The 16236-nt window shown below is 39.3% G+C and overlaps 1 protein-coding gene across 12 annotated transcripts in view; it reads right to left on the reverse strand.

The window, feature by feature from the left end:
- The window catches only part of PDE4D (phosphodiesterase 4D), a 1626844-nt gene that overhangs the window by 54939 nt on the left and 1555669 nt on the right, over positions 1–16236 (reverse strand). For 11 of the 12 annotated variants that reach the window (XM_033179631.1, XM_033179630.1, XM_033179629.1 and 8 more), the window contains one exon: positions 9302–9414. In XM_033179631.1, the coding sequence (XP_033035522.1) occupies positions 9302–9414 (113 nt within the window). Of the gene's footprint in view, positions 1–9301; positions 9415–9500; positions 9956–16236 lie in introns of those variants that run through there. The other variant, XM_033179641.1, reaches the window with a different exon arrangement.

A 16236-nucleotide genomic window follows, 5' to 3' on the forward strand; every position in this document is an offset into this window, starting at 1 on the left:
GTCCAAGAGTATGCCCAGTGTTAGTAAATGGCAGGCAAAATGCTGTAAGGTGGTGCAAGGATGAATGTTTTCTCATTTTGTTATTTATTAATTTTAGAAAAAATACAGAAAAAATATAACCTGAACATAAAACACATGATTTCATGAATGCCATTACTTAAGATGAGGCACTCAAGTATTTACATTTAACAATAAATTGCTCTTAGCATTTCTATACTTTGACAATAAATTATCCAAAAAAGAAATTAAGAAAATAATCCCATTTGCAACAGCATCAAAAAAATAATTAGGAGCAAATCTAACCAAAGAGGTGAAAGATCTATATACTGGAAACTACAAGACATTGATTTAAAAAATTAAAGAAGACAGAAATAAATGAAAAGATATCCCATGTTCATATACTGAAAGAATTAGTAATGTTAAAATGTCCATTCTATCCAAAGCCATCTACAGATTCAATGCAATTGCTATCAAAATTCCAATGTCATTTTTTTCACAGAAACAGAGAAAAAAATCTTAAAATTTATATAAACCAAAAAAGAACTAATAGCCAAAGCAATCTTGAGCAAAAGGAACAATGCTGCAGGCATCACATTCCCTCATTTCAAAATATATTATAAAGCGACTGTAATCAAAACAGCATGGTACTGACATAAAAACAAACATCAACCAATGGAATGGAATAGAAAGCTCAGAAGTAAATCCAAGTATTTAGAGTCAATTGATTTTTGACAAAGGGTCCAAGAACACAAAATGGAGAGAGGGCAGTCTCTTCAAATAGTGATGGGAAAACTGGATGTCCACCTGCAGAAGAAAGAAACTGTACTCTTATCTCACACTACGTATACAAATCAACTCAAAATAGATATAAAGGCTTAAACATAAGACCTGAAACTGTAAAGCTACTAGAAGAAAATATAAGAGAATCTCCACAACAATGGTCTGGGCAATGATTTCTTGGATAGGACTCCAAAAGCACAGGCAACAAAAACAAAAATAGACAAATAGAACTGCATCAAACTATAAAGTATCTGCACAAGCAACCAAATAATAGAATGAAAAGACAACCCATGGATCAGGAGAAAATATCTGCAAACCATACATCTGATAAGAGGCTAATATTTAAAATATATAAAACATTCAAACAACCAAACAGTAAGAAAACAAATGGATTAAAAATAGGCAAAGGATCTGAATAGACACACTTTCCTCAAAAAAGAGATATGAATGGCCAACAGAGATACCAAAAAAAAATGCTCCTCAGTCCCACACAGTGGCTCATGCCTGTAATCCCAGTGCTTTGGGAACCTGAGGCAGGAGATCACTTGGGGCCAGGAATTTTAGACAAACCTGGGCAGAATAGCAAGACCCTCTCTATATGAAAAAGTAAAAAAACCAGGCATGGTCGCACACACCTGTAGTCCTAGCTACTTGGGAGGTTGAGGCAGGATCATTGAGCCCAAGAGTTTGAGGTCACAGTGAGACATGATCATGCCACTGCACTCCAGTCTGAACAAAAGAGCAAGACCTTGTCTCAAAAACAACAAACAAAAACTCAACGATATATCTAATTCTCAGGGAAATGCAAATTAAAACCACAATGAGCTATACCTCATGCCTGTTAGAATGGCTATTTTCCTTCTTTTTCTCTTCAAGTTCAGGGTTACACATGCAGGACGTGTAGGTTTGTTACATAGCTAAACACGTGCCATGTTTGCTTCACATATCATCCCATCACCTAGGTACTAAGCCCAGCATCCATTAGCCATTCTTTCTGATGCTCTCCCTGCCCCCATCCCACCCCGCAACAGACCCCAGTATGTGTTGCTCTCCACCATGTAGAATGGCTATTTTCAAAAGATGAATGATAACAAGTGTTGGCAAAGATATGGAGAAAAGGGAGCCCTTCTACACTATTGGTAGGAACGTAAATTAGAACCACTATATTGAAAATAGTATGAAGGTTCCCCAAAAACCTAAAAAATAGAACTACCACACAATCCAACAATCCTGCTTCTAGGTATATACCCAAAGGAATTGAAATTGATACACCAAAAAGATATTTGCACTCCCATATTCATTTCAGCTTTATTTACAACAGCCAAGATATGGAAGCAATCTAAGTGTTCATCAGTGAAAAGAAGGATAAAGAATAAAAAATGTGATATATATATATATATACATATATATATATGAAGATTATACAGCCTTATAAAAGCAAGAAATTCTGTCATTCACAACATCATGAAATGGAACTGGAGGACATTATGCTAAGTGAAATAAGTCAGGTACGGAAAGACAAATACTGTCTTTAATAAATGATCTCACTTTATGGGGAATCTAAAACAGTCAGTCTCAGAAACAGAGGGTAGAAAGGTGGTTACCAGGGGCTGTACAGGAGGAGGGAGAGAAAAATGGAAGATGTTGATCAAACAGTGCAAAATTTCAGTTAGATTGGAGGAATAAGTTTTAGTGATCTATTGCACTGCATGCAGACCCCAGTTAATAATAACGCATTATGTGTTTTACAATTGCTAAAATAGATTTTTGACATTCTCATCACAAAAAGATAAACTGGTGAGGTAATACAGATATGTTAATTAGCTTTACTGAATCTATGATGTACACATTTTAAAAATCACATTGTACCCCAGAAATATATACAATTAATATTTGTCAATTAAGAATAATTGACAAATTTTTAAAGATTAATAAAAAAGAAATAAGTTAAAACATTCAACATATAATAGCCGATATGAATGTACAAGAAATGACAAAATCCCAGCATTATGGGAGGCCGAGGGAGGATCATGAGGTCAAGAGATCGAGATCATCCTGGCTAACACGGTGAAAGCCTGTCTCTACCAAAAATACAAAAATTAGCTGGGCATGGTGGCGGAAGCCTGTAGTCTAGCTACTCAGGAGGCTGAGGCAGGAGAATTGCTTGAACCCGGGAGGTGGAGGTTGTAGTGAGCCGAGATGATGCCACTGCACTCCAGCCTGGGTGACAGAGCGAGACTCTGTCTCAAAAATGACAAAGTTTGAGCAACATTAACTTAGACTGTAAATTCTTAAAGAATAGAAAAGTTGTGTTTTTCTTTTAAGAAATATTATGTTTTTATATTGCAAGAAATATGTGACACAGAGTTTTTCTTAATTTCTCTTTTTTAATATATTCTAGACAGGCAAGCACATGTAATTTATTGAGCACCTAGTGTGTGCTAATGCACCAAACTGAGCTTTACATACATTATAGCTAATGCTCTCAATAACTTTTCCATTTTATTTTCCCCTTTCATTATCCCCACTTATAAACGAAAAAACGGCTCCAGAGCGGAAAGGCCTATTGCCCAAAATATTAGATAGGAAACAACAGAGCTGGAATTCGAAACCATGTTTGCCTAATGAAAAACATTTATGTTCTTTCCACTGTACAAAGCTGCTGTTAAGTATCACTGGTGCATACTCCAGGCCAGGGAGTAAATATCATTCATCCTTATCACATACGAAGTATAACAGAACAAAAACAAGAAGCTCTGAATACTAAATAATAATAATAAATACTTTATAAAAGATAAACTATTCTCTAAGAGTAAAAAATAATAAGCCTATTATCATTATAGTTGGTAACTGAACTTAACTAATTTCCTAATAGACACAGCAGAACTGTTTGTTGTTTAAGCAAATATCAAGGCATACCTCCAATCCCTGTTACAGGGAATAAAAAAGTCTTCTTCAAATGTCTTTCAAAACTAATGTGAATATTAAAGTGCTACTGATCTCTCTATATTCTAGAAAGATCTCAGATGAACAGTGTCAATTAAACTATTACAATAAATAGCCATGTAAAAACTGCTCCCCTGCTAGAGCTACACTATCATAAAATTAACCCCAGCAATCTACAGTTTCAGAAAAAGAGTTGGTCCCTCCTGCTGAAAAAGAGAAAACCAAGCTCTACATATGTTGTGAATCAACGGAAAATAATGACATTAGCAGCACTTCACATCCATCATGTATTTATATCTTAAGTGATAGCTGCAACCTATGTAACTGTCACAGAAATCTTCTTAAATTGAATGAAAGCATTATCTATCATCCTTGCTATCTCGAAAAATACCAGTTTGTTTCATCTATCCATAACATTAGAAAAAATACTTCTTTTATCACGGCCAACCCTTATGTTTTGGAATTTTTGCACAAACGTAGACAGTTTATAATGCTCTCAGACAGAAGTTACCACTACCACTACCCCATAAATTAAGTCAAAATATAACTGAAAAACAGAAAAGTCTCTAGTAATGATTAATTTGTTGAATAATTAAAAATTAGGAGTTGTGGATAATTACATGTTAGGAATAATTAAATTTTTACTAAATACTGGCACAGGAACTGAACGGATGACAATAGAGACAAATTAAGATTTGTTTTAATCCTTAGTTTTATGCTAAGGTAAAGTCAAGGGCTCTACTTTCCAGCGAAAGAAAAATTTCCTTTAAAATTGTTTCCCTCTTCTATTATTACTGAAAAGCAAAGAAAGTATTTTTTCTAACAGTGATTATAGGATTCTCAACCTTTCATATTAACTTTTAGGTACTACATGTAAGCTACATAAATCTTTCCCCAATCTACCTCTATTAAGTAGATTAAAAAGCAGATATCGAACTCAAAACATCTAAATGTTGATTTTCTATAATTATAGAAGATATTTCCTTCTGATATTTAAAGTTTGTATTTAGGCATATTAACTCAACAATTTTTTAATCTAAAGTTTAATATGTTAATGTAGAAAACAACTGAGGCTATTTTCTCTCTATAAAACTAACATGCCTTTTCCAATTAACTTAGTTTCCTTCTTAGCAAAAGTTTAACATTTATCTCTATTCTGAGTTACGTTGTGGTTGCATAATATGGAAACATCTTAAGATTTAGCCACTTCTATGAAGATCCTATATTTATTACAACACCCCTCTTACCCAGAAGAAAATACATCAACAAAAAGTGCTACTATATGTTCTGCATTGACTATTACAAAGCAGTAGGGGGAGCAGCCAGAGAAAGCACTAAGACAAAGCACCCCAGCAAAGCAATTTAATTTATAGGCAACAGAAACATGCTAGAGAGGTTTGTCGAAAGCCAAATACACAAAATAAATTCCATAAAGAAGTCATGACCACATTTGTAAAGCTGGCCTAAGTACATTTGGAATGAAGTATAGAAAAATCTGAAGTCTCTTAGGGGCTGGATTCTAACTTCAAGACAGACTTTCAGCTTGAAACAGTCATTTCCAGCCATGCCAAACCTCAAACTGCCCCCAAAATTAGACAGCAGAAACAAAATACCATTTTTATAGTGATACGTCTTTGGAAGAACTCAAAATGATTTCGTTTTCTCCTTTGAACCTCACTGAACTTACAGGGAAGGCCTGGTGAAAGGTGCATTATTAGGTCACAAGAGGATAACGTTACAGGGTTCCATAGCATAATCCTTGAAAGCCCTGAGGCCCAGACCGCTGTCCTTCTCTCCTCTCCACTGACTCCCATCCTCGATATACTTTCTATGAGAGAAAGGTAACCAAAAACACGGTGAAACTATTCTACTTAAAAGGTGTTTTACTACAAAAGCACATTGACCACTAACCCTTATTACATTTTACATGTTCTAAAAATTAGTAAGTTCTGCATTTTCAGTTTTAGAGTAAAACGGGAAAAGTACTTAGTTAGCTCTTCTGTCTGGCATTCTGTAACTGGAATTTAAGAAAAACCTAAACTTCTAATTAGAACTTCAGAATGTTCATGTCCGTATTATACCACAAAAACTATAAATATAATTTAAGCATTTTTGTGATACAGAAATATATGCTATAGACAGTCATCTAAGAATTATAAAATTCCATAAAACTTGAAATGTCTAGTATAAGTTCCAACTGAATGATAAAAAGACATTTTAGCCATGTAAGCAACCAATGAAGTTTGACCTAAAATCCAAATAATAGTAATAACAGATACAGTGCCTACTATTGTCAGATACTATATTAGCTAGCTCTTTTTTATATATTCTTTTGAACTCTTATACTGACCTTTCAAGATAGTTATTATGATGCCCATTTTATGCTAAGGAAACTGAAGCTAAAAAAATTGAAGTCATTTCTCTAATGTAACTCCATTAGGAAGAAACAAAACCATAATTCAACTTCCAGGTTTGCCTGCCTCCAAAGCTTTGAGACCTCACTAAAATTACACTCAATTGTAGCAATGAGGTTCCAAAGGAAATCTGTACAAATCTCAGGCAGATTAATGTGCTTATAAGGGTAAATGCTGTAGATTTAATCACTCAAATTAAATGCCATCTGGAATCTCTTACCCCACTTGGTACAAGCCTCCTACATGTGTTATAGCCAACCCTAGCCTTGGCCAAGAATTCAATAATTTTCCTGCTTCAATGCCATTAACAAGCAAGCAACATTATAATACCAATACAGGAAGTATAGCTAGTTGCTCCTAGAGCATCATTTAAAAACTGCTAATTGGTTAAGATGCCTTTTATTGAGAAGTCTAAGAAACAGAAATAATGTGTTAATCCAGTTTGTTTAATGGGTTTGAGGAATCAGTTTCCTCCTTCCTAACACCTAAATCCGTCTCCATAATAAGTATTTTCTATCACCATTTAAAAATCCTGATCTTTTACTAGTGTTTTTATTGTGCTTTTCGATCTATTAGAGTAAATTTTTTAAAACCTCAAGAGAGAACAGAGAATACTGTCATAATTTTTCAAAGGCTAAAAGAGAATAAACTGAAAATACCAGTTGGTTTGAACACGTATATGTAAAAAGAATGGATGGTAATAAAACTAACAACCGAAAGGCAATGTTTCAGATTCATTCATTCACACTCAAGAAATATCAAATAACTGAGTGGAGATGATGCAAGCGGTACACATTTCCAGTTCAGACTGAAGGTGTGGCAACACTCGCAGGGGCCTTCGGATCAGCTGCTCCAACTCAGTTTACAGCTTTTGTGGATGTGGCTTATTCATGCCCTTGTTATCAAGAAGAGTAACTTTATAACGCTTAGCAAGAGCTTTTTTTTTCTTTCTATGCCAACCCTTTTTTTGTCTATAAAAGTCATGTAAGCTTAGCACTTATTTAGAAATAAATAAGTTAAAGAACACGTGAATGGCTTGGACATTAAAAGTTTAAGCTACAGCTTAAGCTGAGCTAAGTTTAATGTTAAAAATTAGTGTGACGGCAATGATTTTTCAATTCAGCTCTCTCGTGGGCTAGGAAAAAGTATCGTAATTTTTCAGCCACAAGACATAAACATTGCTAGAATGACTACATTTTGAAAAAATTATCTTCTCGCTTTACCTAGATTTCATTTTAACCAAACAGACCAAACTCTCCTATCAAACCTGTAAATTAACTCAAAGTCTAATTTGGGGCCTTCATAGTAAAGATTACTTTTTCTAAATCTCTGTCTTATCTGGTGCCTTTAAAAGAAGGGATCATTTTAGGCAATTATTATGACCTAAAAAATTTTTAAATCTTAATGTACAGATTAATTCCTTGACAGCTGAAGTCATTTACAATACATTATTAAATTTCACATTCAGTATTAAATCCAAACATAGGTCTCAACATGAAGAATATGGATTTTAGGGAAAGCAACTAGCTGCTCAAATTCATTTAGCTGAAAAACTACTGTCAAATCATCTTGAAAACATACACTAATGCTTGTACATTGCTAAGTGGCTTTTGATTCTGCTCTTCCTTTTCTTACACAGAATCAACCACACAATGGAATTAAGAACTCTGGCCCATGGCAAAGTGCTCCCATTTAGCAGTTAGGACACTGGACATATTCAGCATATGTTTACTGCTATTAAGAATCAAATTATGAAAAAAAAATCTGTATTTTATAAAACTAAGAATTTGTTACCCAAATGAGAACAAAAGTACCTAATGCCACAGCAGGGGTAAGAGTCCCAGTAAGAGAGCAATAATTGGTCATTCTGATGAGGAGCTGTGCCAAATTTAGAAATGAGGCACAAATGACAAAAAACAGAATTGATCGTCAGTGTGGACATGGGTAGGTCAGTGTGCATATGGGTAGGTTAGTATCTGCTGGCCGTGTCTACAGAGCCCCTTTTATTTATTTGAAGCCAACTTTTCACTTGACAATGCTACCTACAAAAGCACTGTTAATAGATAAGACAATCAAGTGGCTGTTGTGCTGTGGCATTTTTGTAAAAACTGCATGAGAACAGGTGGGATAAAAACCATAGTAAGGTAGAAAAAAAAAAGCATCACTCATTGAAAGATACGTGCACACAGAGGAACTGTAAGTTTATATAACCTTCTTGACCTTGTAAATAGGTAGCCAAAAATACTTAAATACCTTGCAGAGGCAACTATTTATCACACAACATTACCAGTCCTTACTGGCTGAATCCTTCAGCCATCTGCATATGACATGCACAGGCAAATAGCCATTAAAAACATATATAATTCCAATTATCTCCTTGCATAACTAAAGACAAAAAGAACAGGAAATCCAAAAAATACAGCAAAACTGAAAACATTATACCTTGCCTTCCGTGCTATTTTAAGGCTGTCCCAGGTTGAAGGTTACTTCTCAGCCCTCAAAACTCCCATTAACTGCCAAGACCAGCACCTTAGCACATACGGCACAGATGCCTAGTTGAAGCCTCCTTGTACTAAATGACCTCGAAAAACTGGGCTTTCTCTCCAAGATTGATGGAAACAAAAGTAATGATCATAAGGAACCTTCTAACTCTGTTAATGTTTCCTGCGGATGTGTATGGCCAACTGAATACATAAAGGCTCAGTTCTTGCGGGGTACCCTGACAACCAGATGAATTAGGGTGAAGGTTCCAAGTTCGATGAACTCTTCTGAGTTTGAGTGCCCTAGGTGGTGACATTCAAGTGATTTCACAGACATCCACCAATTCTTATTTTAACCGGGAATCCCAAGAACACCTTTAAACATGCAATGCCAATGGACCCTACTGGGTTTCTGCTACAAGGGCACAATGTCACTTAGGAACCCTGTGTCTTGGGAGGTACTTAAACTACGTCAAATTGCTTTTGGAAAATGTTTATCTGGCGTGACTAGGAGAGGCAAGGCATGGAAACAAGAACCTCCCTCTAAGGAGCAGAATAGCCAACATGCAGTAAGCCTGAAAAACCTCTCACTGTATTTCCCGGGGCTATGGGTACTAGCTAGCTTGCCGGCAGGGGAATCAGCAGCCGGGGGGCATCGGTGACAGCAGAACCGGGGCTTACCTTGTTGGAGGCCATCTCACTGACGGAGTGCCTGGTCTGTAGGGTCTCTAACTGGTCCAGACACCAGTCCAGCTCCTCCAGGGTCTCGCTGGCCAGTTTCTGGTAGGCCTCCTCTGCGAAGAGACAGGGAAAGGGGGACTCAGTTCTCAAGCGCTTCACGGGTCCACTAGTGAGTTCAAAGGGGGCCATCCTGCCATACCCCGCCATGCTCGGATGCCCGGTGCCGGCACATGAGGGCTGCTCCTTCATATTGCCCAGCCCGGCAGTGCAACGGGGGCGGAGTCTCTGCTCGCGGGGCGGCTGGCCTCGGGGAGGCACGGTCTCTCCAGCTTGGCGTGTCGGGTCGGCCTCCGAGGAGGGCGTGCAAAGAGCGGCGAGCCAACTTTCACACGGCGACGCGGGCGTAAAAACCACTATGCGACTTTTCAACTGTGCGGCGGGCCCAAGTCCCAGTTCAGGAGCCCGACTCTAGCGGATGGCGAGGGGATGGCGCGCGCGCTAAAGTGTCCGCCCCGCAGAGGAGCGTCTGGTCCACAGCCCGATCTCCTAGGTCCCCGGCCCGGAGCCGCGGCCCAAAGCCCGCCCCGCCTGCCGAGCCTTCTGCACGTCACTTGAAGCGAATCAATCAGCCGCGGCCGGGTGCGCGGCCACCACGTTTCCTGTTTTCTTTCTCAACTCCTCGGGCTGCAGGCGCAGCGCGGCTCCAACGCCGCAGCTTTCCGGGAACACTCCCCCTCACGCCCCTCTCGGCCCTCAGCGCTGCCTGGCTCCTCCTCAACCCCCTTACGAAAAGATTCCGAATTGCAAAAGCCTGTCCATGCCACCCGCCGTGTCCTTCCCCTCGGGCTCTGCCCCGGGGGCCCCGCCACCTCGCAGTGCCATCCCCCCGAGCAGCTGGGCGCCACTCGCTTTGAAGTGCAGCCGAGGAGGCGCAGCGCGAGCGTGTGTGTCTGTGGGGCTGCTGTGGGACTGTCTGTGCTAGGAGAGCGGCGGAAAACCCGGCGTGGAGCGCCTGCAGCCCGCCGCCCGGGGTCGCGCCCGCTGCGGGGCTTAGGAGCGACCGGCGCGCAGGCGCGCGCGGACGCGCACCTGCCCCGCGGGAACCCGGTGCAGCCCACTGAGCCACTGCCCTCCAGGTTGCCCCGACCGCTGGAGCCTCTGCGTCTCCAGGACAAGCTGCTTCCTGCGAAGTTTCACAAACAAGGTTATTTAGGACCCTCAATGTTTCTGAGGGTTTAAGGTTTAGGGTTTCTGGGGGTTCATTTCTAAAGGTTTAGGATTCACCTACTTGAAGGAGGCAGGGTTGTGGGAATACCCGCATTTCTATTAAGACGGCATCCTTTTTCTATCCAGCCCAGTCTAAGTACCAGACTTCTCAATGTTGGGGCAGACAGAAACAAGCAAACAAAATATACAATGTTGTGGGATCGGAACGCTTTATAATTCACAAATTTGACAATAGGCTGCATTTTCATATGCAGAATTGCCTAAGAGTTATCTTAAAGGAACAGCAATGTGAAAGAACCACATGGTAAGGAGAATTTACGCATGTCCTGCATATTACTCCTTTCCCCTGTGAATTGCACAAGACCTAGATGATCTTGGGCTAAGGAAGAAAATCTGGCATGGTGTTTCTACCCACCATGTGCAGATTACACTACAATTTTGAAAAAACGGAAAGACCATATTCAAAGGCATAGGGAAGTCTGTTCTGTTTACAAAGGCTGACTCAGGGGACCAGGGGCACTCTCCCTAAGCAGACCAGTTGTGGGAGAACTTCTCTACATTAGCATGCAATAAGCAAACCATTCACAGGGGGGAGAAATCAAACTCCCAAGAGTCCATTTTATAAAACTTTGTCGTGGTCGAGTGGAAAGAAGATGCCGAGAAAGTTACACAAAGTGGTGGGATCCTCTGTCTTTGTCTTTAAAAATCTACAGGTATTGGTGGAGAAGAAATTCTGCCCTTGAAATGTAGACTCCATAAATTATCAGTGGCACAACAAAGAAATTCATGGACTGAATTTAGTCTCCTCGGATTTTTCATATAGCTTTTTATATGAAATTTGTAAAAGTTAGAGTGACTTTTAAAGTATTTGTTACATGTACCACGTGGCTTGTTGTTATCAAGAATTCTTGAACTATTTACTGTTCACCTTGAGTACTCTACGTTAAAATTTGCCTCTTTTTTGTTCTACTTCCTCCATCCCGCAGTCTAAAGTAAAGTAAATAATATGCTTTAGGTGGACAAACAATTGCCTAAATCTTGCCAGGTGAATTAAAATTTCAGATTGAAGCTTTTTTCTTCCCCATTAACAATAGGAACAAGTTAAAGATATTAATAATTTTAAATAGTAAACATAAAATACTTGTTGTGTATAGCTTCCCCAATTCTAAGAATGTAAAAAATATTACATGCTTGTTACAAAAATTGAAGCATTACACACAAAGATAGAAAGCCCATTGTAACCCCACACCCTAAAGATCACAAACAATATTTTCGTCTGTGGCTCTAACACAATCATTTTCATTTTACTGAATAATTTCCATATGCAAGTATAGCATCACCTAATTGCCATGGTAGTACATCTAGGATATGGTTTGGTTTTGATATTTTCCTCTCTCTCTCATTCCCATAAGATAGGAATGTAGGAAATTTTAAGAGGACATTGACTTTTTTTAATGATCATTTGAGCTGTCCATAGTAAGCCTATCCAGCGGATTAAAGATGCGTAGCCATTGTGTTCAGGGATTTGTTCAGTGCCATCTTTTCAATCATTGGTTACAATGAAGCTGGGAATCCCCTCTGAGGTTTGGCCTTCCATGGTTCCTCTCCCCTGCCCTCCAACTTTCTCAAAGCCTGAGCCTCAAGTGAATTCCCAGTACCTAAGTAAACTGCGCCCCCCCCCCACCCCGCCCCCATCTTCACCAAGTTCCCAAAGCTCTTCAGAAATCAAAAGTACAAACTCAGGCCTCAAATCTAACAGGATGTGGCTCCACACATTATATTTCAGTTGTTATTTTTTAATGTGGAAAAGTAATTCGGGAATGTTTTGGCTAATGCTTCAAGACATCATGCACTTTAGACACAGGATTTGCTCTTAAGAAGGTAGTATAGAGACAGGAGGAACAATTTATTTCAGAATATCCATTTTATGTCCAAGCCATGCACCAGCCATTTTTGACAGTCAGGATTTGAGTATGATCATAAAGTGGTGTAAGCATGTATTTTAAGTTCTAACATCTTCTGTATAAATATGAAAAATGAAAAATCGGCCGGGCGCAGTGGCTCAAGCCTGTAATCCCAGCACTTTGGGAGGCCGAGACAGGCGGATCACGACGTCAGGAGATCGAGACCATCCTGGCTAACACGGTGAAACCCCGTCTCTACTAAAAAATACAAAAAAAACTAGCCGGACGACGTGGCGGCGCCTGTAGTCCCAGCTACCCGGGAGGCTGAGGCAGGAGAATGGCGTGAACCCGGGAGGCGGAGCTTGCAGTGAGCTGAGATCCGGCCACAGCACTCCAGCCTGGGTGACAGAGCGAGACTCCGTCTCAAAAAAAAAAAAAAGAAAGAAAAATGAAAAATCACTAGACCACATCTACATACTAGTGAGAAAATAATTACTAACAACAGAGTAAAGAACAGTTTGCTCTGTGAAACTGTTGCTCAAGTAAAGGACTATTCTTGATATTAGCATAGAGCTGAGAATATTGCTTTTTTCCAAATTCCTAGGTGAATAGGCAATATAGCTAGCCATGATTTTTCAGGATCATTTGTAAAGCTTCACTTTTAGGAATTTTAACCCCAAGTGTTCTAAGACATCAAGTAACTGACCTTTTCATCCCTCCAAACAAACCTCAAAATGGAGTTGCCAACTATCCTACAGGAAATTGAGTCACCACACCAAGCAACACACCTAAATGTCGACAGCCAGCAGGACAAAAACAGTGAGCCAGTTTAATTTTGGCTTTTACCAAGAACACATACTGCATTCATTAATAAAATACTTCCCCCTAACCCCTGCCAGGGTAGTATACACTGTGGCTCTCCTTAAAAATACATGAAAACTCTTTAACTGCCCCAAATCTTGCTAAGTCAAGGAACTAAACAGAGAAAAACACCCAAGCAAAAACTATTGGCTAAGCTCCCTAAAGGCTGGGAGAGGGCTATGGAACAGCAACTGAGAAATAACTTGAGCCTTGAAGTCCCCTCGTACAACAGCATCAGTTTTCTTCAAGGCACCTTTGAACTATGTACACTCGCATTCTGCTCAGGCTCTTCTGCGAACAAACAGTCCTCAATTCTGGCAGGCCAGCGCTTGGCTTCTGTCATAGTGATATGCTTAGAGGTTCCCCTGACACATGGCCTGAAACTGTGCCAGGGGCTCCAGGAGAAGATGCTGAAGTAGCGGCTTCCTTTTGAAAAACGAAAAAAGTAATCACCTCAGAGCCACAGCAGGTAGCTAGAGGTTGAGGTTGTTTTTTTGTGAAATGTTCAGTCCATTACTCTTACCCACAACTCACAGTGATGTTGACCATTGAGGTAAAAGGATCCACTGCACGGGATGTGTAACTATGTGGACATTAGTTTCTTTGCCAACACTTGAAGGTCTGCTAAAGGACTGTATCGGCTTGTGATAATTCCTAGATAAACCTATTGGTATACATGAAGAGAACAAGTCCAAAATATACCACTTACTTTGGACACCGTTTGCCCGCCCTTAATTTAAAAAAAATACAAATTATAACAACTGATCCAGATTTTTTAAAAATAAAAGAACTATAACAAAAAGCTCCTAAGAGCAAATACTTAAATCTCACTAACCAGTTCCAGCTTCTCTTAATTCTTACAAAATTTCCTCTTTATTCTAAGGAAGGAATTGATACTGTCTACAGTAGATAGAACTGGAGAAAATGATTTCTATTTCACTATGTATTGCTTTGAGCTAGTCATTCCTTTGGTTTGCTACAGTAAAAGATTTGTGTAGGTTAGGTCTAACTTTTGCTGCTTAATTTTTTTTCCTGTATATATTTTATCTGATGGGAAATACATGAAGGCTCTGGATTCTCTTTTAATACGTAAATGTAATAGGCTTAAGCACAGCTTGCTAGTGGCAAGCCACTCTCATCTCCAAGTGTATTTCTGGCATCAAATTATTGTTTTTAAGTATTTTAAAATTGTATAAAATATATTAAACTTTACTTAGTACTTCATAAAGCTTCCAAAGGAAAGATGTGTGTAATTTTTTGAGGGTTTTCTTTTTCTTTTATCTTCTACTATCTACAATTGTTTTTCTAAGTGTTGCCTATGGCTGTAGAATTTTTAAGTGAAATAAACATGAGATTGGCTTTCATTGACTTTTTAGTCCCACCAGTAACTCAACATTTATTTAGCACTGACTATGTGCCATGTACTTTATTAGAGGCTGCAGAAACAAGATGATGGAAAGAGCGTGTCCCTTACCCAGAGCCCAGCAGAGAAGGTAATTTCAGCATACTACTGTATAATGCACTCTCACAGAAGGAAGCATGTGGGCTATGGGACAGTAAAAGAGGATGATTTAAATCAGACAGGGACAGAGGTGGAGTGGGAAAAGGCTGAGTCCTCAAGAATGAAATAAAAGAGAGTGGGAAGGATTTTTAAGAGAAAAGATGAGCAAGCACTCAGACCTATGATGAACAAGATGTGCGTGTGTCAGCTGGATGCAGTGGCTCAGACCCGTAATCCCAGAACTTTGGGAGGCCAAGGTGGGTGGATCACCTGAGGTCGGGAGTTCGAGACCAGCCTTACCCACATGGAGAAACCCCATCTCTACTAAAAATACAAAATTAGTCAGGCTTGGTGGAGCATGCCTACATTCCTAGCTACTTGGGAGGCTGAGGCAGGAAAATTGCTTGAACCTGAGAGGCAGAGGTTGTGGTGAGCCGAGATCGTGCCACTGCACTCCAGCCTGGGCAACAAGAGCAAAAAAACCTCCATCTGGGGGAAAAAAAAAAAAAAAAGACAAAAGACAAAAAAAAAAAAAAAGATGTGTGTGTCAAAAAAGAAATTACCATGAGTAGGGCCTTACTTAGGGGAACAGATTCTGGAGAAATCTGAGAAATCCTCAGCCACTGGCCATCTTAAGAGACTGGCCATGTCAGGCATCTGCAGGTAGGACTATATCTTCAAGAGTAGGAGTCACAGAGTGACTCAGAGTACTGTGTGACATGGGATCTGATTTTATTTTATATGGAAAATTCTAGCACTATGCAATTAATGGAATTGAAGAAAGTAAAGTTGAAGTCAGTGAAATCATTATATTTGACCATATTAAGAACACAATTAAATAACTTATACCATTTGCTTCTCTGATGATTATTCGTATCTAAGACAATCTCTGTATTAAAATCCTACGTAGACATATGTTCCCACAATATGTCAGGCATGAACAGAAGGACTGTCCAATGTGACTTGAAAGGGGGTGGACTTCTTGCTCTTGAAAACTACAACCTTGTAGTCACTAACTTATTAATCGTACCGTAATAAGATGGAGAAAAAAACAATGGAATTCACCAGAATTTCTTTCACAAGAGTCTGCCTGCATGAAAATGTTTGATAAGGCTATTTATGACAGAAGGTGAGACTTTGAAGAGCTTTCATTTGGGTAGAATGAATATGCCTCATCTACACTGGAAAGGGGAGGAATATGGAGGGAATATGTATGTGTGTGCATGTGTGTAAGCGCATGAGTGAGAGAATATGTGTGTGTGTTTGTGTGTGTGTAAGAGAAAGGAGTCAGCTTGGTCTATGTGTGTGCATGTGTGTAAGGGCATGAAAGTGACACACAGAGAGAGTGTGTGTGTGTTTGTGTGTAAGAGAAAGGAGTCAGCTTGGTCTAAAGGGTAACTCCAATTTGTACATTTTCCCTTTCTCCCAATCATCAGTAAGGT

The sequence above is a fragment of the Trachypithecus francoisi genome, unplaced genomic scaffold, assembly GCF_009764315.1.
Source record: "Trachypithecus francoisi isolate TF-2019V2 unplaced genomic scaffold, Tfra_2.0 Lachesis_group2, whole genome shotgun sequence".
NCBI lineage: Eukaryota > Metazoa > Chordata > Mammalia > Primates > Cercopithecidae > Trachypithecus > Trachypithecus francoisi.